At 40.5% G+C, this 24,843-nt stretch overlaps 2 protein-coding genes across 2 annotated transcripts; one reads left to right on the top strand and one right to left on the bottom strand.

The window, feature by feature from the left end:
* The first annotated feature begins 4,225 nt into the window (after positions 1 to 4,225).
* On the top strand, positions 4,226 to 6,209 carry mos (MOS proto-oncogene, serine/threonine kinase). Its single transcript, XM_084747168.1, has one exon. The coding sequence runs from the start codon at positions 4,586 to 4,588 to the stop codon at positions 5,600 to 5,602; it is 1,017 nt and encodes a 338-aa protein (XP_084603294.1). The 5' UTR covers positions 4,226 to 4,585; the 3' UTR covers positions 5,603 to 6,209.
* Positions 6,210 to 11,652: 5,443 nt separating this feature from the next.
* steap2 (STEAP family member 2, metalloreductase) lies at positions 11,653 to 24,274 on the bottom strand. Its single transcript, XM_084747735.1, has 6 exons — positions 24,106 to 24,274; positions 21,051 to 21,506; positions 18,443 to 18,609; positions 16,924 to 17,451; positions 15,417 to 15,581; positions 11,653 to 13,897 (listed from the first exon to the last, which is right to left on the bottom strand). Exons 2-6 carry the CDS (start codon positions 21,445 to 21,447, stop codon positions 13,604 to 13,606), a joined length of 1,551 nt encoding a protein of 516 aa, XP_084603861.1. The 5' UTR covers positions 21,448 to 21,506; positions 24,106 to 24,274; the 3' UTR covers positions 11,653 to 13,603.
* Between the last annotated feature and the right edge of the window lie 569 nt (positions 24,275 to 24,843).

Raw genomic sequence — 24,843 nt, 5'->3', positions numbered from 1 at the left:
TAAGTAAATATATATGTATATGTTTATAGGTTGTGTAAAATAAAAATTAATGCTGCAGCTTTTATCCGTTGTTCTTTAAACATTGACATCATCCAAAGAGGCAGATTATTTATTGTCTGGCAGAATAACCTGATTTGATTTACATACCTTTGCTGCTATGAGAGAGAAGAGCTGCAGTCGTCAACTCCAGTGTTTTTACAGTGTAATGAAAGTTCAATAAACAGAAGAGAAGGATCCAACCACCTGTCTGTCTGCTCATTCCCAAAAATGTCTCATTCACTTTGATTTGACTGTGTGCTTCTGTTCTTTAATGCCTCTTCTTTCCATTAAGACCCAGACACCAGGGGCATTTAAAGGGACAGCTCACCCCAAAATCAAAACTACATATTCTTCCTATCACCTGTAGTGCTGTTTATCCATCTAGATAGTTCTGGTGTGACTTAGAGTTCTACACTTGTTAGGTGGTTGGTTTGTCGTGTTCAAAATGCCAAAAAAAAAAAGAAAAAAAAAACCATTTGGAAAACTCAACAGCAATGTCTCTTTCCAGAAACCATGACTTGTTACACTTAGAACTGTTGTCTTTCCACTGAAGTATGTGCAAACCATATCACCATGCAGAGGATTGTGAGAGGTTTCAGCTCAGTGGATGAGGATTAATGTTTCCATCCCACACTGTCACAAGAACGAGTCTCTCATCCATGAGTAGATGCAAGCTTCCTTCTGGATGGTGATACGGTCGGTAGGTGTAGATAGGTAGAAGGAAAATAGTTCCTACATGAAACTTCCTCACAACGAGGTCTGTGGATTATCTTGAGTGACTGTGTTATAATTTTTGGAAAGAGAAATCACTGTTGAGTCTTTCAAATGTATTTTTTGTTACTTTGAGCACCACAAGCTGAGTGCCATCTGGCTCCATTGTATTGGACAGAAATTAGACATCTTTTACGGCCGATACCCTCAAAACTCACACTAAACTCACACTCTGGATAAACAGAGCTACAGGTAAGAGGAAAAATGTGTATTTTTGAATTTGGGGTGAACTGCATCTTACTGCATCTTAGATTTACTATGGTATTAGAGAAAACAGTTTCATTTTGGCACATATTGTACACATTTATGCCAGATTTATGGTGCTGCAGTACTCAGAATGCTCAGGTATGTTCTTATCTGTAGTGCTATTCATTCATCTAGATAGTTTTGGTGTGAGTTGCAGAGTTCGGGGGATATCGGCTGTAGAGATGTCTGCCTTCTCAACAATATAATGAGACTAAATGACATTTGTGGTGCTCAAAAAACTCTTCAACTCACACCAAAACTATCTAGATGGATAAATAGCACTACAGGGAAAATGTTTATTTTTGATTTTGGGGTGAACTGTCCCTTTAAAGCGGAATTTGTTTAAGTAATTAAAGCTCTGATTCACTGTCTCTGAATTTACTCTCAGCTAAGCCAGGCTATATTTTACTGTGTAGGCTGCTCCTGCTCACTGTTGTCTGTGCCTCAATGTTCATGTGTCTCTTACTTTATCATGACTTCTGTTTACATGAAGACATGACTACTGATAAAATATCTATGAATACATGTTTAATTTGTTCAACTCTTAATGGCAATTAACTGATTAATGATTAATCACTCACAGCCTTACTCCAAATGTCTGCTGCTGTTTGTGATCAAATCACTTGATTGGCTACTAAAATGCAGATGAAAGGTTTGGATATTAATTCAAATTGTACTCAGTACTCAACTACGATTTTAAAAGTAACTGACTAGATTACATATTGTAATGCATACTGAAGATTGAGTAAAAGTACAGACAGAAAATCTACTGAAAAAAGTACCCCAAAAAACTACTTAATTACAGTATTTGTATTTAGTTAGCATTTTCACTATTTTATGGACTAATTGATTAGGCTACAATGAACATAATGTTTAGTTCCATTTGTGTGTTGTGTCATGTTATATATCTTACACTGAAATGTGAGCATCCATTCCTGCTGGAAGACTCTGAGTGTAAAGAGTGAAAAGGACAAACAGAAACTCTGTGCTGTGTGACATGTTCCTCCCCTCCAGCCTCATGCTGAATCTACTCAGTCACACTTGTCAGTGTGTACGTCTAAACTCAGCTGTCTGATCAGTTCACCCAAGGCGCACACACACACACACACACACACACACACACACACACACACACACACACACACACACACACACACACACACACACACACACACACAGTACTTCTTGACATATAAAATATGATTGTGCTTTACTACCACAAAATGGAGAAGTGACTCCTTGCACCCCGTCTTCCCCTACAGTAGAGAGTAAACTGAGTTGAACCATCAGGATGAACCCACTGAACCCAAACAGAGAGCAGTACATGCTCCTCAACACTAAGTATGTGTGTGTAAGTGTGTGTGTGTGTGTGTGTGTGTGTGTGTGTGTGTGTCTGATATTAGTCTCCATAGATTTTTTTGAAGCTTCCTTATAGAAGTCATCAGTATTTTATGTTTGAGTTTCTGAATGATTATAAATCTAGAAAACTTTATCACGGGTCACCTTTTAAGTAAAACAAACATTTTTTAAAGTAAAACGATTTTAATCCCACACAGATCATCATATGAGGACTACTGAGTATCCTTTCTTCTTCTTTCCTTGAATTTCTAAGGAAAACAGGTGATGTGCCTTTAAATTTAAACTCCATCTGATGGGAACAACCTGCCCACTTCACTTAGATCTGTTACCTCCTTACATTTTTGTAAGGCATCTCTTTTTACTCCTCTTCAAACAAACTGCTCTTGCTTCTTCTTCTAAATGTCATTATATTTATATTTAAGTTATGAAAAGAATTTACCTCTTGTATAAAGATATCAGACTACTTCTGTGCACACAAAAGGATGCTGTTGGACTTTAAGTTACATAATGAAACAATTTTAGTATAAGCCATTGTGTTCATTTTGATTAGTCTGAATGATTATTATCATTTGTTGTTTTTGCATTCATTTGTATTTTTGTTGTAGGCACTCAGGGCACCAAGCACCAGACCATGAACATGGATGAGAGGAACCCACCCAGCTTCCGCCTCTTTTTGTGCAAAAACAACCACTCTACTTTAACCGATGGTCAAAACAAATTCTGAAGTAACCATTTTAGTCAGTTTAAATGCATAAAATAAGGAAATAATATATATTCCTAGCCATTATGAGCCCAAATCCTGTGAAGAGTCAGGAGAGCAGTTGTGCTATGTCTTTGTCCATTGATGATCTGTGTCATTACATAGAAGAATAGAAGAAATGAGAGAAATAAGACTCCTGTCAGTCTGCCTCCATCAAAGTGGACAAACCTGATGTACAACTGCCTCACTGAATCTTCATGTAATCTATTTCAGACAGTTTATTCTACTGAACCAGACTCCATTCTACAAGCAGGTATTTTATGGTAGACCTATATTTTTTCACAGATTAACGTCAGTTCCACCATCACTTAGAGTCTTTTCTGAATCACTTTAATGTACAGATGCAATCAGCACAGATCATTTACACTGTAACATCATTAACTAACCTGATGCATTGTCACACACACACACACACACACACACACACACACACACACACACACACACACACAGATCACTTTTACAGTGCTCGTTTCAACTTAAAATGTGGATCTTGCCTGGAATTCTTGATTTCCTGAGTACAGTCTCAACTGGAATGGTGCATCAGTGGCCTCTGTTGCAAGTTTATTTGATTTATTTAGTTATTTATTTGTTGAAGAGACTCTGCTGACAAACAGCCACTCCAGAGGGTTTGTAAGGACTTCACCATTAATGCATCATGGCTTGGTGCTCTGCTGCAGGCAGCTGATGCCCTTTTTATTTTATTTATTTGTGGCTGGATTATGTCAGGGAGAAGTGCTCATTAACACAGATTTCAACACTTTTGTGAACAAAATTTGAGAGAAATAAACCTTTTTGTGTGCAGAGATGATGTCTGAGATCTTTGACTTCAACTCATGACAAATGGGAGCAAAAAACAAAAGTGCTGGTTTGTATTTTTGTTGCATATATCTTTTTATGGGCATGTGTACATTTTCTGTATGAGTTTTGGCATGTTTAGGGGAATCAGTGGGTGTGGGAGTGGTTTGGCCTGGACAGCTGGTGTGTGTGTGTGTGTGTGTGTGTGTGTGTGTGTGTGTGTGTGTGTGTGTGTGTGTGTGTGTGTGTCTGAGCTGTTTTGCTTTATGTACTGCACAATCTGTATATTTATGTTGAAAGCTAGATGGTTCATCTTGAGGGTTTTTTCGTTCTGATAAAAGTGTCCAGAATAAATGTTATTGTGCTTTACCACCACAGAATGCAGAAAGCGGCTCATTGTACCCCGTCCTCCCCTACTGTAGAGAGTAAACTGAGTTGAACCATCAGGATGAACCCATTGAACCCAAACAGAGAGCAGTACACACTCCACAACACTGAGCGGCAGTGTTTCTCCGTGTATGTGAGTGTGTTTGTGATGAAAAGCTGTGACTCTGAGGCTGCTCTCCAGTCAGCAGCAGGCTTCACGCTGCACAGACAGTCTCTAACACCATCATGCCTTCTCCGATCCCTGTGACCCGCCTGCTGCCCAGAGATCTGTACCCGAGTGTGGACATCGGGACGTGCAGCAGTCCACTGTCCAAACAGCCACCCAGCACCACCCTGCAGGTCCCAGTGCAGCGGCTGCACGGCCGGGTGTCCAGCCGGGTTTGGTCCTCAGTGATCCTGTGGAACGAGCTGCGTTCCCTGCGGCCGGTGGGCTCCGGGGGGTTCGGCTCTGTGTACCGGGCGGAGTACCTGGGGGACACGGTGGCGCTGAAGGAGGTGAAGAAGTGCAGTAAGAACTCTTTGGCGTCGCGGCAGAGCTTCTGGGCGGAGCTGAACGCGGCTCACCTGCGCCACAGGAACATCGTGCGCGTCCTCGCGGCCACCACCTGCGTCCCGCCGGAGTTCGGAGACTCGAGCAGCATCGGGACGGTCCTCATGGAGTTTGTGGGCAGCAAGAACCTGCAGCAGATCATCTACGACTCTGCAGAGCCGCTGAAGGAGGACAGGTGGCTCCGCTACTCTACAGACATCGCGCACGGCCTGCGCTTCTTACACGCGCACAGCGTGGTTCACCTGGACATTAAACCCGCCAACGTGCTGCTGTCTCCTGATGACGTCTGCAAGATCTGCGACTTCGGCTGCTCTCTGAAGCTGGAGCGGGGCTATGAGATGAGCTCCATCAGCCCGCATATGAGCCATGGGGGCGGGACGTACACGCACAGAGCCCCAGAGCTGCTCCGAGGACAGGAGGTGTCTCTTAAAGCGGACATCTTCTCATTCGGGATCACGCTGTGGCAGTTGATGACCAGAGAGCAGCCCTACACCGGGGATCGGCAACACGTGCTCTACGCGGTGGTGGCGCACAACCTGCGGCCGTGCGTCCTGACGCACCCGGTGTTCCAGTCCGAGCTGGGCCGGCGGTGCAGGACTGTGCTGAGCCGCTGTTGGAGCGCAGAGGGTCGCTGCAGACCGAGCGCTCAGGAGCTGTTACCGCTGCTAGAGACACTGCAGCCACAGACATGATTCATTTTATTTCTACAGACAGGAGATGTCATATGGACATGTTTTATGAACATTTTAGAAGGTGCTCTCCTGCAGGACCAAAAAGTGGACTTCTCCTTTTCTCGTGTTGAATCCCGTTTTTAAAAATGTACAAATAAGTGCCTTATAACCTATCTGCAAAAAAGAGAATGTGCCTCATCAAATTTAAATAGCTGGACCACTATGATGGACGGCACATGTAACACCCGCTACAAAGCACTTCTTGTAATAAAGAACGCGCTGAAATAGTTTTTTATCGCTCACTGCCTGACTGATGCATTTTTGGTTGCAAAATGGTCTCAAGTACATTTTGTTGCGTGTCGTACAGTGTTGGTAAGTAATGGCACTGTACAGTTAAAACCACATTCTACATTCACTTTGAACAATTTTCCAACACCATAGAAAAACTCCAGTCCTCCACCGTCAACACATTGTTTTATTTGGCAGCACAAACCAACCAGAGAGAGTTCTGACTGATTGTTTTATTGTTTCTTAAACTGTGAATCAACATGTGTTGTGAACTTTATTTGTCATGAGATTGTAATGAGATTTAAGTGTGATGGGTTTTCATTAAAATTATTGTATTTTGTTTATGATGATGGAAAACCAGTTTGTTGCACCTATAAATTTTAGAGTTTCTACTTGATCATAATAGATAATTCACCCAAAAATGAAAATGGAAGTGACAGGTGACCAGTTTTCAAACAGATAACACATCTGGAAAGAAACCATAAAGTGTCTCCATACTGCTTGTCTGGTGTAATTCAAGTCAAATTCAAGTTCATTCACTTCCATTGTTTGGGAGATTCTGCTACACTTCTCCTGTGAAACTCCAGCAGTGTTGTGTGGGCTAACAAAATAAACCTGACCCTCAGTCCACATGAGGGTGAGTAGATAATTTTCATTTTTGGGTGAACTATCCCTTTAACTTTAGATATTTATACATGCTAAACATAAGTGCTTTATACAGCTACTACAGCATACTATGAGAAACAGACACACATATTCCTAAGGCCCAGTGAGTTGGGTGCTGGATCACAAAAAAACTCTCAAAGCATTAAAAGAGAAGAAAAGATCCGAACACCAAAAGAGCTCATGTATGAAAATGTATTGGCATGACGCTTTGAGCTATCAGCAGTCTGAAGAAGAGCTGATAGTGGGAAATGTCACATCAATAAATTTTCATACAGGAGCTCTGTTGGTGTGTGGATCTCTTCTTCTCTTTTTCTGTTTTGACCTTTGTTTTAAACTAATTTACATTATTAAAGCACCAGTGTTCATAATTTAGTGACATCTAGTGGTAAACTTGCAGATTGTAAATACATCATCTCACCCTTCTCTGACAAACGTAGAACCTACAGTGGGTAACTGCAAACTGGTGAAAGGCCGACTCGAGAGCCAGTGTTTGATTTGTCTGTTTTGGGCTACTGTAGAAACATACAAACAACAGAGTTCAACATGGCAGCCTCTGTAGAAGAGGAGCTGCTGCCTCTGTAGATATAAAAGGCTCATTCTAAGGTAATAAAAACACTGATTCTGATTTTCAGCTGATTACAGAAATGAAAACATACTCATGAATATTATATTCAATTTCTGACATTCTGCCAGTAGATCCCAGTAAATCCTGTGACTGTGTGCCGTAGCACCACTCCCTGCTGAGACCTCTGCAGCTCCCTGAAATGATTTTGGAGCTGAGAGCTGTCTTCACATTTCTAAATAGGGCACCCTCTGGTGGCCAGTTATTGGCTGATTTAGTGCTCAAAGGAGGAATGATGATCAGACATGGAACTGAGATTTCAATTGAAGTTACTTTAAGGTGCTTTACACAAACTGTCACTGCTGCTTCCAAGCAGAACATTCAATATGAGTTTGACAGCAGCAGGGTATTGAAGACTTGAGAAATGTGCAGCACATCTGACATTTTATTGTTTTATACAATACAGTTTATGCACAGGTGTGGAATGGTCTAACTACACAAATGTGAAAGTGCATTTTAGTGCTGTGTGGAGACCATTTAGAAAGACTGGTCAACTCTGAGTAGTAGTGTTAAAAATTAAAAAATAAGCCACATGCCAAGTGTTCTGAAGATGCAGTCTGCAACCTTTACATCAAAAGACCCAATTTTGGCCAAAAAAGGAAAAAAAAATCTGTCTGGAGCCACAACTAGTAAATTCTATTTTCCCCTTAAGACGTCTCTTATTTTAAAATTTGGTATCCATAGCAGCTTATGGAGACTCAAGAAGACAACCCACTGTCAAATTGTAGAGGAGGAGGTACTGAGCTGTAGATGTAGGCTATGATGCACATTTTAGTTGACAAAATATTTTTTGGTGTGTAGGCTACATATTTTTACAGTTTCAGTATGTAAGAATCAGTTTACACTGGAAAAATCCAACATTTCAAGCCAAGGTACTTCAATAGATTTTTGCGTTTTGAGCCCAACTTAAACTCTTGAGCTTTGAAATAAACTTTTAAATGTTTTGCCAACTTGTAATCTTTAGTTGAGATGATTTACTTTTATTCTTTAGATAAACTTGAATCTTTGAGTTTTAGAAAGTCAAAAAAGAAATATATTTCAAAAATTGTCACAGTGAGCTGTGAACCTGATTTGTCATTATTTAATTTTAAATTAAAAAATGAAAAAAGAAATAATAGTTATTGTAATATAATAATAATTTCCACACATTTTTTTTTTGTTTTTGCCAAAGTCACAGGGAGCCACCAGAAAGCAATTTAAGAGCGGCATGTGGCTCCGGAGCCCCAGGTTGCAGACCCCTGATCATGACAAACATTAGGAATGATCAAACTTAGTATACACCAGCCTATATAATTACAATGATCCAACTATAATAATAATGGACAGCAAAGTGATTGTATACTGACCTGTACAAATGTTGGTCTTCATGTTATAATAGTCACTTTTCTATAAATGTAGTAGCCGACTCTTGTCTATGCTGACATCCTGCAGATTATGCATCTTGATCAGGGGGTCCATGACTCCTAGAGAGTCCTCAGAGTTGCTGCAGGGAGGCTGTTTGTTGATTTTTTTTTTTTCTTCAATTAAAATATGTCTTATACAAATATACAACAGCATGAATCCAACACAATATTAGCAAAGATAAATTGGACTGAAGGGTATTCCATCAACGTGGATAAAGGAAAACAGTTTCCTCAAGTGTCTTTTTGTGCTCACATCACTTCTGTCTGTGCAGAAACACAAGTTTAGATACTTTTCTATGTGACCAAGCATGAATTTACATGTTTAGTTTAGCATCAAGGAATGTACTAATTAAAAAGAAAAAGAAATTCATGTCTCACAAACGTTACTGTCTAAGGCCAACAACAGCCCTTTATTTAAAAGTTTATCATTTATAGTTTAATAAAAACGTGTGCCAAAGTTGTTGTAAAGTTATTTAAGTTTGTATATCTTCCTCTCTAAAATGTTTTGATGTTTTTTTGCTACATAGTTCAGCTGAAGATAGACAAGAAAAGAAGGAATGACAGGAGGACAACAGGTATGTCAACCTCAGGTTGTAATTGAACCTGTGTAGCTGCTGAGGCCTCAGTCAGTACATGAGACAGACACTCTACCAAGTGAGCTATTAGGACAGAGGACCATGCACGAGGATCACATTATCTTGACATTTACTTTGTCCTTTACGTGTCATTATGTCTTTTTTTTTTTGTCTTATTACGTCCTTTGCATCTTGTTTGGTCCTTTACAGTTTGTTACGTCCTTTATATCTTGTTAGGTCCTTTATGTCTTGTTATGTCTTTTGTGTATTATTACATATTTTGTGTCTTGTTAGGTCTTTTATATTTTGTTCTGTTTTCTATTTCGTTACCTCTTCTACATTGATTTTATTCTTCTTACATCCTTTTCTGCTCATTATGTCTGTTGTGCACGATACACACTGATGGATACATCAAGAATGTATGCAAAAGAAAGATAATAATTCCCCTCAGCTGCATCAGAACTTAAGTCACAAGCCTATTTTGAAAATGTAAGGAGTAGAAAGTACAGATATTTGTGTTCAAATGTAGGGAGTAAAAGTAAAATGTTGTCAGGAAAATAAATACTCAAGTACATATACCTGAAAATTCTACTTAGGCACAGTGATGTAGTATTTGTACTTTGTCACTTCCTAACTCTGCTAATTAGTCCCTGAATGCTGTTCTTTATCACTGCTATTTTAACATTCTATTGAACAGCTCACCATCACCTCCAGGATGTCCATGGAGATTCAGCTGACAGTGTCCTCTGTCCACCACCAGACTCTGGACTCTGGAGTCTGTACGATCTCCTGCATGTCTGTGGCTAACCTGAAAAAATGTTCTCTACTTATTTATCACAGCAGTCATGTCAGAGCTGGATTTGAACACAGACGAGGGAGATGTAATCCTGTGAAAATAAAGCCACTGAGTTGAAGCAACCTTTAGATGGATGATCCATCACAGTGAACATCACGTTTCTTTATTTGCTGTTACAGTTACACACTGCTGCATGTTGATGCAGGTGAAGGACTGACTGCTTTCAAAGTGTTTGTGAGTTCATGGAAGGAGAGTCAGAGTCAGATATGTACTTTCACTGTTTCTTCAGAGTCTCTTCTTCCTGCTGCAGGACACAGCAACATTTTGTTACACAATGTGAACAAGATGACACAGGACATGTTGAACAAAACACACATCTACTACACTGAAAGGAGCAGCTCATCTCACGTGTGTGTCATGAGTGTAATTCTTTTTTAAAACATCACTGACTGCATCAGATCCTGTAGTCAGCTGCTGCACTGTGTTCATTCAGTGACATGTCAGTCACAAATCAAACTGTTGGTGTAGAGGGTAAAACCACAAAGTCATGAATTCCAGCTGGACAGACGGACTTAACATTCAGTGGTACAGTAATACAGACAGACAAACAGAACAACACAGCGATAATTCAGAACCAACAAATACCTCAAAACACTTGTTGACAGTCTGCAGTGTGACACTCACTGAAAATGAGACCAACTTCATGAACTGAAGGAAATAATATTGTCCTCATACATAAAAGATTTCTTACATGTTACTTAAACATCTTACAATTCAATATTGTTTTATGTGAGCTGTGAGGAAAAAAAACTATGGTGGTCCAAAGTGCTCAAGAAACTGCAGCTTAAGAAAATCCATGGAAACAGATATACAGACACAAATTAAAACATCTTCATCAATTTGACAACATCCATCCATCCATTGTCCATAACCACTTATTCTTGAAGGGTCACGGGGCGGCTGGAGCCTATCCCAGTTGGCATTAGGTGAGAGGTGGAGTACACCCTGGACAAGTCGCCAGTTCATCACAGGGCTGACGCATAGAGACAGATAACTCACACCTACTGGCAATTTAGAGTCACCAAATAACCTAATTAATGCATGTCTTTGGACTGTGAGAGGAAACTGGAGTACCTGGGGGAACCCATGCAGACATGAGGGGAACATGCAAACACAGAAAGACCCTGCCCCAGTCACAAACTCCCCAACACCCCAGCCGGCTGGGGGATTCACACTCAGGACCTTCTTGCTGTGAGGCAGCAGTGCTCATCACTGCACCGCCCCAATTTGACAACATGTTTGCAGCATTCAGAGAATACACTGAAAATATAGAAGTGCTGTAAAAACAGACAGCACAACCAAATACACAAACAGACGACAACAGAATGTTTCCAGAGGACACGGCTTGGACATCCTTATTGCTGCCGTGTTCTATGACTTATGAAGTTATTGAAGTCACTTCTGTGTATCATCCATTTATATTTTATGTTGTGGATTTCTGATTGATTTAAATGACTACCTGCATCATAATCACATATGTATTATTAGAGCATAAATATCCTGACCTATGGGCTACAGAAGGCCAAACATTGTAACAAAATAACCTCTGTTAAATCCAACACTCATCACATATGATCACATTTTCTAAGATTTTAACTTAGTATGTTGCCTTTTTGTGTGTGATGTCTTAAAGTCGAATTGTATTAAAAGTCTGAAAAGTCTGAATGTCCAGAAAAAACTTTCAGTATTAGTCCCAGGGATAAGAAAAAAATAAATCAGAGGAGGAAGAATTTTTGGGGGAGAATTTTGAGAATAAAGTTTAAACGTTCAAAATAAAGTCAAAATTGTATTTCAACTTTGACTTCATTTTGAAAAAAAGGGGGAAAAAAATCCTCTTTTTTATTTTTTATCTTATGCCTGGCACAATTACTTTAAGTTCAACTTTATTCTTGACATTTTGACTTTATTTTCGAAAAGCCAAATAAAAAAACATCCAACAAAAAACTGATCACATACAGACAACAACAAGCAGACAGCACTGTAATGACAATGAGCTTCTCTCAGGGCCACTGTAAAAAACAAAGAGAAAAGACATTTGTATTGCCTGAAATATGTCAACCTAAAAGCAGAGATACTGCACATGATGTAAGGGCACTACAGAAATGTACTATTGCACTTCCCTGAAGTCTGGGGACTCACAGGAGACAGAAAAAAAGAAGTTTAAAGACCTGTGGAGCAGAGGTCCTGACTAGACCCTGGTATGGGTCAAAAACACTGGATCCTACACTTTCCTTTCTCGATCTCGATTGTAACATTGCATTTCCTTTGAAATGGAAGTCCTAGTCAGATATTCCAACTGTAATGCCCCCGAAGTCGTATTTCAGACTCCAAAAGTCAGAGGAACCTCAAAATCCAAGATGGCTGCTCTGTGCATCAACAGCATGTGAAAGCTGCAGTAAAATAGCATTTATTAGAAGCTCTGTCTTATGTGTTTTATTAAATCAGTCATACACACAGTACTGTCAAACAGTGTCTGTAGGACACAGTGCTATGGTGTTTGTGTGGACAAAATAGTGCAAGCACAACAAATCCTTTGCTGGAGGCATATTTCTTGATTTTCAACTTTGTATGTGATGTCCTTCGCAGCTCTGACTTCTGAGGTAAATGGAATGCACCATAAGCTCCAAACAAAAACACATGACCCTACACTTCCCATAATGCAACTGAGTAGTGTCTCTTACTCTGCTCTCCTCAGAGGTTGGAAGTCGGAGCTGAGACTGATGTCGCACCGAGTTGGCAGCATTCTAGTAAACAAGTCAGAAAGTTAAAAAAAAAAAAAAGTAAACAAGTTGGAGTTTGCACTAGCCAGGTTAGTCATATGTTAGCAATGCCTGTTGATAATGCATTTCACAGTATTTTGCACATGCAAACATTGTTGCAAAATATCCACAGATGGAACTGGACACACAAACAGAGACAGAAGTGCTAATAAACAGTATATTCTACAGCTGTCACTACTGTTGATGCATGGGGCAGCCATCTTGAATCTTGAGGTTGGGGTTGGTGAGGTTCATGCGGGTTCAAGTTCAAAATTCTGACTTCCCAATACAAATGGAACATACCACTTTCATTTCATGCCCCCATTTTAAAATGCATTCTGTTATAAATCTATAGACTCCACCCTCTGTGACATCACAATGATATCATCAGGGTTATTTTTGTGACTTGATAAATTCCCTCTAGAGCACAGAGGATATTATACAAGTGTTTTCAAGTATTGTACAATAACATTTATGTGTGAAATTCCTCTTTCAAGCACTGACCAACACTCAGTATGTCAGTGTGATGTCTGCCAGAACACGACGACAGGAACACAGTACTCTAAGGGTCAAATGATAGCACTTGGAGCACATTGGCAGGACACCGTCAGTGGAAGAATATTCAGTTGCACAGTTCAGATGAACAAACTGTAACATAACACTCACACAGGGTTATAGTGGATAGTAACAGCTACACAAGTACACAATTCACATGTCAGCAGAAACTGTGGAGTCACAGAGTCACAATAATCTGCCCATCCAGTGAGAATCACATGGACAGTGTTCATTTACTAACTCTGGCAGTCTATGCGATGATCCCAGTAAAGGAGCAGACCGCTCTGTGCTGCAGTCATCACATGATGGTGACTCTCTCAGGTGAAACCTGGACAGCTGAGCCCACGGGCTCCAGGCGCTGGCACCGGTACTGACTGCTGTCCAGGCCCCGGCGGATCTGGTGGAGCTTGCGGGCCACGCAGGGGAGCAGCATCAGCACCTTACCCAAGATGACGCACACTGGCAGGGCCAGGGCCACCACAAAGCTGGGGGGCAGGTAGAAGCGGTAGGCCTCCTCCTCAAAGGCTCGCTTCCAGCCAAACAGCAGGCCATGGAAGGTGGCGATGAGCAGGGCGATATAGCCCAGAGTGGACTGGAACAAAGACATGGAGACTGAGACAGCAATAACTCCTGTGATTCCCTTAATATTGTTTTAATAATGAATCAACAGTCATTCATTTGGTTCAAACTATGTGGAAAAGCTAAGAATCTAACATTAAAGATCAACAGAGGTGAACCTTTCTTTAGATTTGGTTTAAAATTGTATTTGTACCTCTTGTAATGGGCCAATGTCCTATTGATTCAATGTTGTAATAAATGTAGACATAAAACTCTCTGATCTGACAGAGCTGACATCTTCCAGAGTTGAGAAAATGTTCCATTTTTTTCATTTCACAATTACAATTTTTTAAACCATAATTTTTATTTAGCTTTGATTTAGAAGGACTACAGAGTCGACATGTTATGGTTGAGACACATCTGATAGCAACATTATTTAAATAATTTGTCAAAAAATATGAAGTTTATCAGTTCTTGAGCAGTATTCCTGCCTTTTTTAAACCAGGAAGTGAGACAGTGGTCCTTATATGTTATAGCTAACCCTTTTTATGCCTGATCAAATGAGGTTTTTGGAAAAATCTGATGGAGTTGATGGAAATCGGGGACACAACTTTTAAGAGCCAACAGTTTTATGAAAAACAAAGATGATTATAAGAGTACATGTTTATACCTCTGTTAACAGTTGGTATTGATAGTTATTGGTAGTTTTAGATTTTTAAGACTTTTAACATTTTTAAATTGTTTGAAGAAGTGAACTCTTGTCTGGGACAAAGCTGTTTTCTGGCACAGAGCAAGTCTAGAGACATTTCCTTATTATATTTACAGTTTATTAACAGATGGGAAACTTTCCTCACTGGTCTCCCCTTAATATCTTGCTCAGTTGTCTGAAACACTGCATAGCAGGAATATGTCACTTTCCCTTTTAGGTAAAAACAAGTGCTGTAAAAGTCCTGGGGCTAAATTAAGAAAAACAAATGCTGTGTTTGTTGCATTTTGCATGACAAACAATTCATGTATGACTCTGGCAAATACCCCATCACAGTTTAGTTAATGATGTTACTGAGTGAATGACATGTGTGCCAACTGTGCCTGTAGACTGAAGTGAATCAGAAAAGAGTCTTAGTTATGGTGAAACTAAACAGCTGCTTTTAGAATAGAGTTTGGTTTAACAGTCTGTCCACCATTGGATATTCACATATATTGAGTTGAATGAACTGTATAAACAGAATAAAGTTATGTAAGCAATATAAAAGACAATATGTCCTGGGATGAATGTCTTTCCCAGTGGGCTATACCAATCCCCCCTTAAGGCGTAGAGAAATATACATCCTACAGCTTCTGCCAGTTAACGCACTTTGGATTAAAAACTGCACTATTTTTTCATGAAGCCATTATTCATTAAAATAGAACAACATAGATGTAGTACATTATTCCATGTACTTTGCAGGAACATTATTATCTCCATCAAGGACAAATCTGCGTAGAAATCACAGAAAAAGTGAACCTGCCTGATCACATTTTGAAGTTTTCCTCAGTGGTTTCTATGTTTGTACCTGTATGAAGCTGAACTCCCTCCAGTTGAGCGTGCTGCTGACGGAGGGGATGGAGGTGATAGCCAGCAGTGACAGCAGCCCGAGGCTCATGATCCCGAAGGAAACGTACATCTCCACCCTCCACACCTCCTCCTCATTCCACGCATTCTCCACGTTAGCATGGACCTACACACAGGATTCACCACAGTTATCATCTGTAACCTCATGATCTATACATGGTCACAATAACCTGCAGAAGTGGCCTGAGACACAGGTGTACAGTGTACAGCTGTTTACAGTAAAATACCCCAGATGTAGCCATTTTATCAAACACAATTCAGAAATCTGCAACATGTAAGTTGCAGAAATGACATGATTGCAGAAATGTATGAGTGCATTCTGTATATCTCTGGCTATAGTGTGAGCTGCCAAATGCAGCCAGCGAGCACAGATCTGGCTTTAGTTTGCTGGTACAGGCTGTATGTTAAGCAGGCCTAATGCTCTCTACTTAAAGCACAGACAAGAGATTGATATTGATCAGCCTGGTCACATTCCCAACGCATCAAACATGCCAGCTTGGTCAGTGGGTCATTGCCCCTATACATGAAACTATGATGCTGTAGGTACCCCTCTGGTGTTATGTTTTGATGTATCATCAAAGTCTGCAAATGGAGGAGGTAAGGTGGATGGATGGGTCCAACAATGTAATGTGACGTAATGTAATGTGACGTAATGTAATGTGACGTAACGTAACGTGACATAAAGTACCGTGACGTGACATGACGTAACACAACACAACGCAACGCAACACAACGCAACACATGACGTGATGCAATGTAACATAATGTAACGCATTGTAACATAACTTAGTGTAACATGACACAATGTAACGTAACATAATGCACTGTAACATAACATAACATAACATAACATAACATAACATAACATAACATAACATAACACAATGTAACATAATGCAATATAACATAAAGTAACCTAATTTAAAGCAACAAGAAGCAATGCAACAAGACACAAAACAACACCACAGGACTTTCACCCAGGAGATTGGGGTTTAGTTAGACAACGTTACGTTATGTATGAAGTGTATGTACGTATGTTACTCTACATATGTGAATTTACACAAGTAAGATATGTATTTCAACTCAAATCATGATGTTTTCCTAAATCTACCTAAGGTTTAGTTTTGTTTCCTAAAACTATTTTAGCAGTTTATTTTGAAAGTGTACCCAGATATGGCATGTTATTGCTAACTTGACTATGGAGCCCTGTACATGCAAAACTCATGGTAGAGGGGTACCTACAGCATCATAGTTTGAACTTTAGGGCCACTGACCGAGCTGCCATATTTGATGCATTGGGAGTGATAACATGTTGTATTGACTTGTATCAATATCAATGTCATCACTGGAGCAAATAATATTTCTCAAATGCTGACTTATTCCTATACTTTTGGTGTAAAATGCGAGCTCTGTGCGAGTTATGAGTGCCAGTGGACATGTTGTCTGACCTGCTGGTAGGCCGTGTTGAGCAGCAGATATCTCTCAGACCTCCTCATGGGCAGACAGAGGCTGTAGAGAACATGCACAGCAGCCAGGAAGAAGCTGAGGAGGCCCAGCTGTTTGCGGCTCTGCAGCCAGCCCTCCAGCCAGTGTGGGAAGTGCCTGTACTTGGTACCGTAGTAGAGCTGGTGGGCAGCTGCCAGCTGGCCTGCCAGGTACACCAGAGCCAGGAGAGTGATGGCCACAGTGGGCAGTGTCCGATTCACCATCTCAATAGGAATCTTGTAGAAATCACTCTGCTTGTATTTCACATATGGGTGGATGATGTCTCGTACAAAAGAGTAGGCAAAAAAGAAGATGGAGAGGGCCACAGCAGCGAGGACAGGGCCCTTCCAGCCAGGAAATAACTGTATGGGCATGTTCTCAATGTCCCGCGAAGAAGACAAGGTGCCCATGTCCACCGGCTGGAAGTTGAGATGGCGAGCGAGTTCCATAATTTGCTGTCTGGCCTCCACTGAGTCACTGCAGACGAACACCTACAGAGGCAGGAGGACAGACAGGAGGACTGTTAGAGGTGCAGTGAAGACAACCAGGGAGGGTGGAACAGAGACAGAGGACATATGACATAGTCCTCTGTGTCCATTACCATGAACACACACTGTAGTTTATTTTGATTCAGTCTCACACACACCATCCTGCTGCCCCAGGTTCTATCCAGAAACATTTGCCTCTGAAGAGCCCTTTTTGTTGTCTTATTGTAAAGTGTAAAACAGTGCAGCTGAACAAGTCAAATTAAACAATATCACACAGCCTCAGCATATGAATCTCTCATTTGATATATTTATTTGATGCCAAATCTGCTGACGGTGGTTAAATGCAGGAACTCATGAACAAATCTATGCTGAAGCTGACATGTAGAAATGCTGCTGATGGAGGAGGACAGTGTCAGCTCAGTAACAATGAGATCTGAGCTGTGGGTTCACTATTTGGCAAGCAACAGGTCACTGTTGCCCTTTTTATATAACATGTTGTAACAGCTTATTGTTGATTTATTTAACCATTTTTAAGTTATTATAAGGGCAGTCTTGTAAAGTGGTACCTTGTAATTCTGAATTTAAAGTCATATTTCTGAGTTTAAAGTCAGATACATTTTCATTTTTTTTCTTGCTGAATCTTGAGTTCTCCATGAAACTTGTCACATCATTTTTGTTTAAAGTTTCTTAATGCCATGACTGAAGTTATGACCTGTGCTTTTATAATCCAAACCACTGATAAGGACAGCTGACTGGCTGAGGGATTCTTTCAGGATTTATTCTACAGCCAGGAGCTCCACTGTTGTCAGTGTTCTCAGGATATGAAGGCTCACAGGGATTTTTTAATACTTCGTGACTAAATTATGACAGAATTTGTGTGTCAGAGAGAAAGCAAGAAAATCACATACAGAACAAAAACAACCCCCTCATTGTTGTCTGCTGCAAAGCCACTGAAATCTCCAGAAACAGTTTTCTGTTGTTTGTTTGCTTGTACCTGTGTGCTGGCGTCTTTGGGGCAGCTCTGCTGCATGGCCCAGGCTGAGATGACATTGAAGCCTTTGACCACGATGGAATCTGGCAGCAGTGAAGCCAGATATTCAGCATTGGACTCTGGGTACTGGTTCACTCTTCTGTTGTTACTCACATCTACTAGGATCTTACCTGCAGGGCAACAAGACAAACATACATAACTTCTGAAATATTTACTCATCAGCAACAACTTCAAACTACCTGCCTAATATTGTGTTACTGTATTGGTCCCCCTCATGCTTCCAAAACAGCTCTGACCACTCGAGGCCTGGACTCCACAGACCTCTGAGGCTGTCCTGTGGTATCTGGGACCAAGACGTTACTGTAGGTCCTTTAAGTCCTGTAAGTTGTAAAGTGGGGCCTCCATGGATCAGACTTGTGCTGGCATGTCCCACAGATGTTCGATCAGATTGAGATCTGATATTTTAGAGGCCAAGTCAACACCTTGTCAACTCCTGGTCACCTTCTTACATTGCTCCATGGTCCAGTTCTGGTGCTCACATGTCCATTGAAGGCAGTGGACAGGGATCAGCATGGGCATTCTGACCGGTGTGCAGCTACGTAGAGCTCTATGTGTTCTAACACATTTCTGTCATAGCCAAACTGTGACAGACAACTGAAAATAATACAAAGAAAACTGAGCATAATAAACCATTTCTAAAAAATAAAAAGTCAACAGTACATTTCACATAGGAGTCAAACCTTTTTGTCAGAAAGTCCTGAAGCCAAACTTCTTTTCTGTGCTGTTCGTACCTTATGGACCAGGTTTGGGTTAGGGTGCCATTTTCAGTATGTAAGTTGCCAGCTTAGAGGTTGTTGGTCTTTGAAAACAGTAAGACGTAGACAGCAGAGGGGTGGGAGGATTCCGACTGCTTCTGCACAGCTTCTTCCTGTGAGTCAGTCTAGTGTCTTAGAATCTGCATAATGTATGCTGCAATGTTGGATAAGGATGAGTTCTGCTCAGTCACAAACAATCATTCTTGCTATCCATACTGCCCATCTTGTAGTGCATCTTAAAGTTCAGCTAAAGCTAACATGAGTCAGACAGTCTGAGTCAGACAAATCAAATCTTCCAAATGCAGTCTTTTTGTGTCAGTATCCCTCCACTGGAGCTCAGCAACAGAACACTGTCTGGGGAAACATGAAGAAGATCCTCAGTGATCCATCTGACTCAGCCTGCAGAAGCCTCATATGATCTTCAGCTGACCTTCAGTGTATATTTTTACAAAGAACGAGGACTGTGGAATTTCTCCCTCATTTCGTACATTGAAATCAGACCTGAAACGACCAGTGTGGACAGGAGAATTGACCACAGTGGCCAAACATTTTTCAGTGCACATGTGCCATGTGAGTATTATATTACAACAGAGTACTTTTCAATATCATAGACATTATTATGTTAAAAATAATCATGTACAATATTATTTTTCTATTATGTTTAATATCATGTTTTAAAATCTTGTGCAATATTACTTTTCATTTCATTATCATATGGAATATTTCTTCTCTCTTAATCTTAATCTATGAACTCTTACTCTTCATATCATGTGCTATTTTTACATTCATTATTTGGTAAAATAGAACTTTCTAATACCTCTCGATATCACTGCCAATATTACTTTTCAATATAATTGTCAATGCTACTTTTTTCTATTTCAGCCTATGTTTTGTTTATATATATATGTATATATATATATATATATATATATATATATATATATATATATATATATATATATATATATATATATATATATATGCTGTCTTTGTCATGGTTTGGGTTTTTTGGTTAATTATTTACTGTTTTATTTTGTAGTCCTGGTCCTGCCTCATGTGTCTTTACTTTACTTCCTGTCTCTGTTCTTTTTTTGATTGCCATTTGTTTCACCTGTCTGATTAGCTCCACCTTTGTCTGATTAGTTGCTTGTCTATTTAGTCCTTGTGTTTCTCTGTTTCTGTGTCAGTTGGTGGTTTGTGTTGAGAATTCCAGCCCTCTCTGCGTTTCCCTTGCCATATTGGACTTTTCCCTTGCTTTTTAGATTTTGCCAGCTTTAGTTTTCTGTTTTGGACAACCCCATGCTTTGAACTCTTGCTGCTCAACCTCAGTCTGCATTTTTGGGTTTATTATCTTGTTTAGTTACTCAGCTTAACACACATACATAACAGTCTTGTTGTTGTTCTTATGTTACTGTAATTTTTTACTGTAAATTCTCACACCAGAATTTCTTTCAGGATTAATTAAGCTCTGTTTTAGTGTTGGGACCACTGAGACTTCAACAGATGGACCTTGGGTGTTGTTCATGGGTCAGTTTGTGGGGCTTGTGCAGTGTTAGGGGCATCATAGTTCCGGCATGTCACCAAGCCATATTTCAGGTCCACCCAAAAAGTCCTGAACACAGAAATTGTGGAAATGAGTTTAATGGTCTGACTCAATTCACAGTACTACATATTTGTCAGTCTGTTCACATGTTTTCAGCAACTATTTTCTAACATGTACAACGTGTTTACTCTACACAGACTTTTAACTGACAATTAGTGTTGTCAGTGTGTGTACTATGTGTGTAGTGATCTACCTTCCAGTAGGTGCTTGAGATCCCACAGGACAGAGTAGTGCTCACGGCGGATTGCCAGGAACACGATGCTGGCCTTTCCCACAGCATCTTCATGGTGCGTCACATCCACCACATGGGGAAACGACTGGGCTGCCAGTTTGGGATGGCGGCTGCCCACCACCACATGGAAGCCACAGCGCAGCAGGCGTATGGTCAGGCACTTGGAGAAGTCACCTGAGCCCAGGATGGCCACAGTGGGCTGGGTAGGTGGACAGGCAGCCCCTGCATCTCCAGCTCCCACCCCATTCTTCATGCCGTTGGGCAGGAAACAGGCGTGGGCGTGGTGGAGGTGGTGGGAGGAGGAGGCTGTGAGGAACACAGGGCTCCTGCTGCCGCCCATCATAGAGATGGAGTCCATTCTTCCTCCCTGTCACTTCTTCTTCTGTGGTGTTGCTGATTAGGAGGATCTCAGTGGGTCTAGGGAGGGAAAAGAGGAGCAGAATTAAAGCCCCACTGGAGATGAGGTTTTCTGGAGACTTTATTCCTCACATCCCACACATGATCGCAGGCAGAATGACTGTATCAGCTCAGGTCATAGGCTGTGTTCCTGTGGTGGGGATGATGAAATCAAACATCACAGCAAACAGCAGTTTAGGATGAGGATTATGCTCAGAGTTTGCATGCAGTATAAATGTGTTATTTTCATCTATTCTATTTGAGAGTTCCGACATACTGAGATCTATGTACAGTGTTGAATATCATAGACCATCATGAGACCATTATTTGAAACTTGACTTTATTGTATAAAATGACCTATAGTGACCTCTAGGATGATCACAGCCTCATCAGATTTCACAAACTAGAGACCTGGAGCATTACTGACAGTAAGGGGGTCTCTGAGCAATCCCCAGTACAGAGGTGCTTGATACTTAGTTGCTAAAAAATGCAATTAGAATTGCCCAAATATGTTTTTTTTTAAAATCCCTAATCACAGCATGATTTTTTTCTCTGGTGTTCCCCAAGGCCTTGGTACTTTACAGGTATTTTTGGCCACTTTTTAAAAAAATCCTTGAGTGAAAATTATTATTTTGTGCACCAAATCTATGTGATAAATAGTATACCCAAAACTGCTACAGCAGCTTATGAGACATGATAGAGCATCATGGAAATGGACTTCCATCACAATGTTCCAAGCTGGGGATGTCAAACTGCCAGCCGGAGGCTCATTTTTCAAAAATATAATATGGCCCACAAAATTATTTTTTTAATTTAATTATTTTTTGTAGTTGTATCATATCAATATAAGCTATCCTTCAATTCAATCGAATTTAACAGAAATTCAAAAGAAGCAATTCAATTTTTAAAAAATGTGTGGACATATTTCTGAAGAGTTGCATGTTGCGATGGCTGATAATCTATGTCCAATATTTCTCTATCAGCAAACACAGTGTCTGAGCAGGTTAGCAAGTTATCAAGTGATATTTATGGTCACTTACATAAAGTTACAAAAAGCCAGAGTTTTCACTACTTACTCAGGGGTATTTGACAAAAGTATCTAGACAAAACCAACAGTGCTCAGCTAGACATTTTCATCAGGGGTAATCATAAACAATTTGAGGTGACAGAAGAGGTGCTGAGAGTTTGTGTCCGATGCATGGCTCACTAATGTATAGAAAAATGTATAGAAGGCGCTTTTTGTTATTTGTGATGAAAATATGTTGGCAATGTAAACAAAAGAGTACATTTTCAGAAATATTGCACTTTCTTGCAGTACTTGAATGTTTAAGTGGCCCCCTTATGAGATGACAAAATCCTCAGTGGCCCAAGACAATTTGAGTTGGAGATCCCTGTTCTGACAGCTGTTCTGGATGGTTTGGTTGGGTTGGATGGTTTGAATGGTTTGCTTTGGATGGTTTGGCTGAATTGATTGGTTTGGCTGATTTGGATGTTTGAGTTGGTTTGTTCTGGGTGGTTTGTATGGTTTGATTGGATGGTTTGTTTTGAACTTTTTTTTAAATAACTGCATTGGTTTGGTTTGGGTTGTTTGGTGAGATAGTCTGGTTGGATGGTTTGGGTGGATGGTTTGGTCGGATGGTAAAAAAAAGTAAAAAGACAAACAATGACCCTAATGACTTAAATAATGACTCAACTCTATTTGATGACTCAACAGCCAGAGAGCTTTTTTACCACCTCACTGGGAACACAAAACCTGTTCTTATAACTGCTCTATTAAGTATTATTGAATGATATTTAACCATTAACAAGTGGAAGAGAGCAGAACATACTTTATTGATCCCTCTTGGGGAAATAACGTTTTCATTCTGTTAATATTTACACACACACACACACACACACACACACACACACACACATAGAGGCCTTGAATACGCACACAGTTGTTAGAGTGTGCTGGACAAGTCAATCGGTTCTCTATAGACTGAGATGCTGCTGCCCCACAAGGTCAAGTTCTGACTTGTAAACTCTTTATAAAGGGGGGACTGGTCTGCAAGTGGACTACAGACCTGATTAGAAAGCAGTACCAAAACATTTTATTCGTGGCACAGTGCTGATCTGAGACCTGTCTTGTGTGACAGCCTAAAGAGTCTAAAGTGCTGCTTTTCAGGACACAGCACTAGAAATGTCATTAGTGAACACTTCCTTTCATTTTGACAGTAGGCTATGTAAAATCCTTGTTATATGTTGTATGTATCTAGTTAGCGTGTGCCGGTGCGCGTGCGGGGGTGGGGGTTGTGGGTGGAGGGGCTGTCCTACAGCAACTGTCTATCGTGCGCTGCAGCCGCTTGGTGACGCCGACAGGAAGACATATGTGTGTCCACCGGGAGCAGCAGCGTCTCCCGATGACCTTCTGCCAGCAGAGACAGTGATGTAGTGAAGGACGCGGCCGTGTGTGTTTGCAGCAGCCTGCCTGTCTGTCTGTCTGTGTGCACCTGTAGCGCTGCAGCACAGCGCTGCTGCTGCTGCTAGTCAGGACAACACACACACACATTTACAGACTAACAGCAGACTAAACACACATACAGTGTGTGTGAGTGTGTCAGTACAGTGAATGACCCACCTGTCATGGAGCTCCTTCCCAGGGATCCAGTTGCTGTTGATGCAGAGACGCAGACCAGCTGCTAGCTGCCCGTCCTCATTCTGATGCTGATGCTGTTCAGCTCTGCCTCCCTCCGCTGTCTCAACACAGGAGGCGTTCAGGTACTGTAGGGAAGATCGGAGATACCATCTTTCTTCTGTCATCTTTCTTCTTTCTTTGCAACAATGGGAATATAATTACTGCATTATACAGCCGTTTACATAATTGTGAGGCATATACTGTGCATTTCAGTTTTTTAAATAAAAAATTCAAATGTTGACTGAAAGGTTTGTAGTAGGCTAAATAAATCCTCAGAATTATTTTTAAAAAGCATATGGAAATGAGTTCTTATCATAATCACAATGTTACAAAGTATTCCAAATCTTTGTCCTGTATGAAATAGTAACAACTAATCTCATGTTAAAAGCCAGGAATATGTATTGTGGAGAAAGGTGGAAAAAACAGTTTTACTTCAACACTTTGTTGGGTCATAATTTAATTCTATTATTTTCTAAAACAAATGGCATAACTGCATTAACCATCCCAATATTTACTCAAAAATAAGAATTTACAGTGTAAGAAGAGTACTACACAGCATGTGAAGAACACACTGAAATATCCTCAACTTTTAACATAAATTTTATTATTTCATTTCTGTGCAGGAGTACAAAACCATGGCAAGTCAGTCCCTGTTGATACACACAAACACACACAGCACTT

Source organism: Lutjanus erythropterus, chromosome 21, assembly GCF_056507025.1.
Source record: "Lutjanus erythropterus isolate fLutEry1 chromosome 21, fLutEry1.hap2, whole genome shotgun sequence".
Taxonomy (NCBI): Eukaryota; Metazoa; Chordata; class Actinopteri; order Lutjaniformes; family Lutjanidae; genus Lutjanus; species Lutjanus erythropterus.
This window is presented reverse-complemented; position numbering and strand designations above follow the sequence as displayed.

Excerpts from the sequence above, each read along its gene's own strand:
- steap2 (XM_084747735.1), bottom strand. The coding sequence starts at position 21,447 with ATGGACTCCATCTCTATGATGGGCGGCAGCAGGAGCCCTGTGTTCCTC. Across the intron at positions 15,582-16,923 it reads TCAACACGGCCTACCAGCAG|GTCCATGCTAACGTGGAGAA; the intron begins GTCAGACAACAT and ends TCCTGTGTGTAG. Across the intron at positions 13,898-15,416 it reads GGGAGTTCAGCTTCATACAG|TCCACTCTGGGCTATATCGC; the intron begins GTACAAACATAG and ends TCTTTGTTCCAG.
- mos (XM_084747168.1), top strand. The coding sequence starts at position 4,586 with ATGCCTTCTCCGATCCCTGTGACCCGCCTGCTGCCCAGAGATCTGTAC.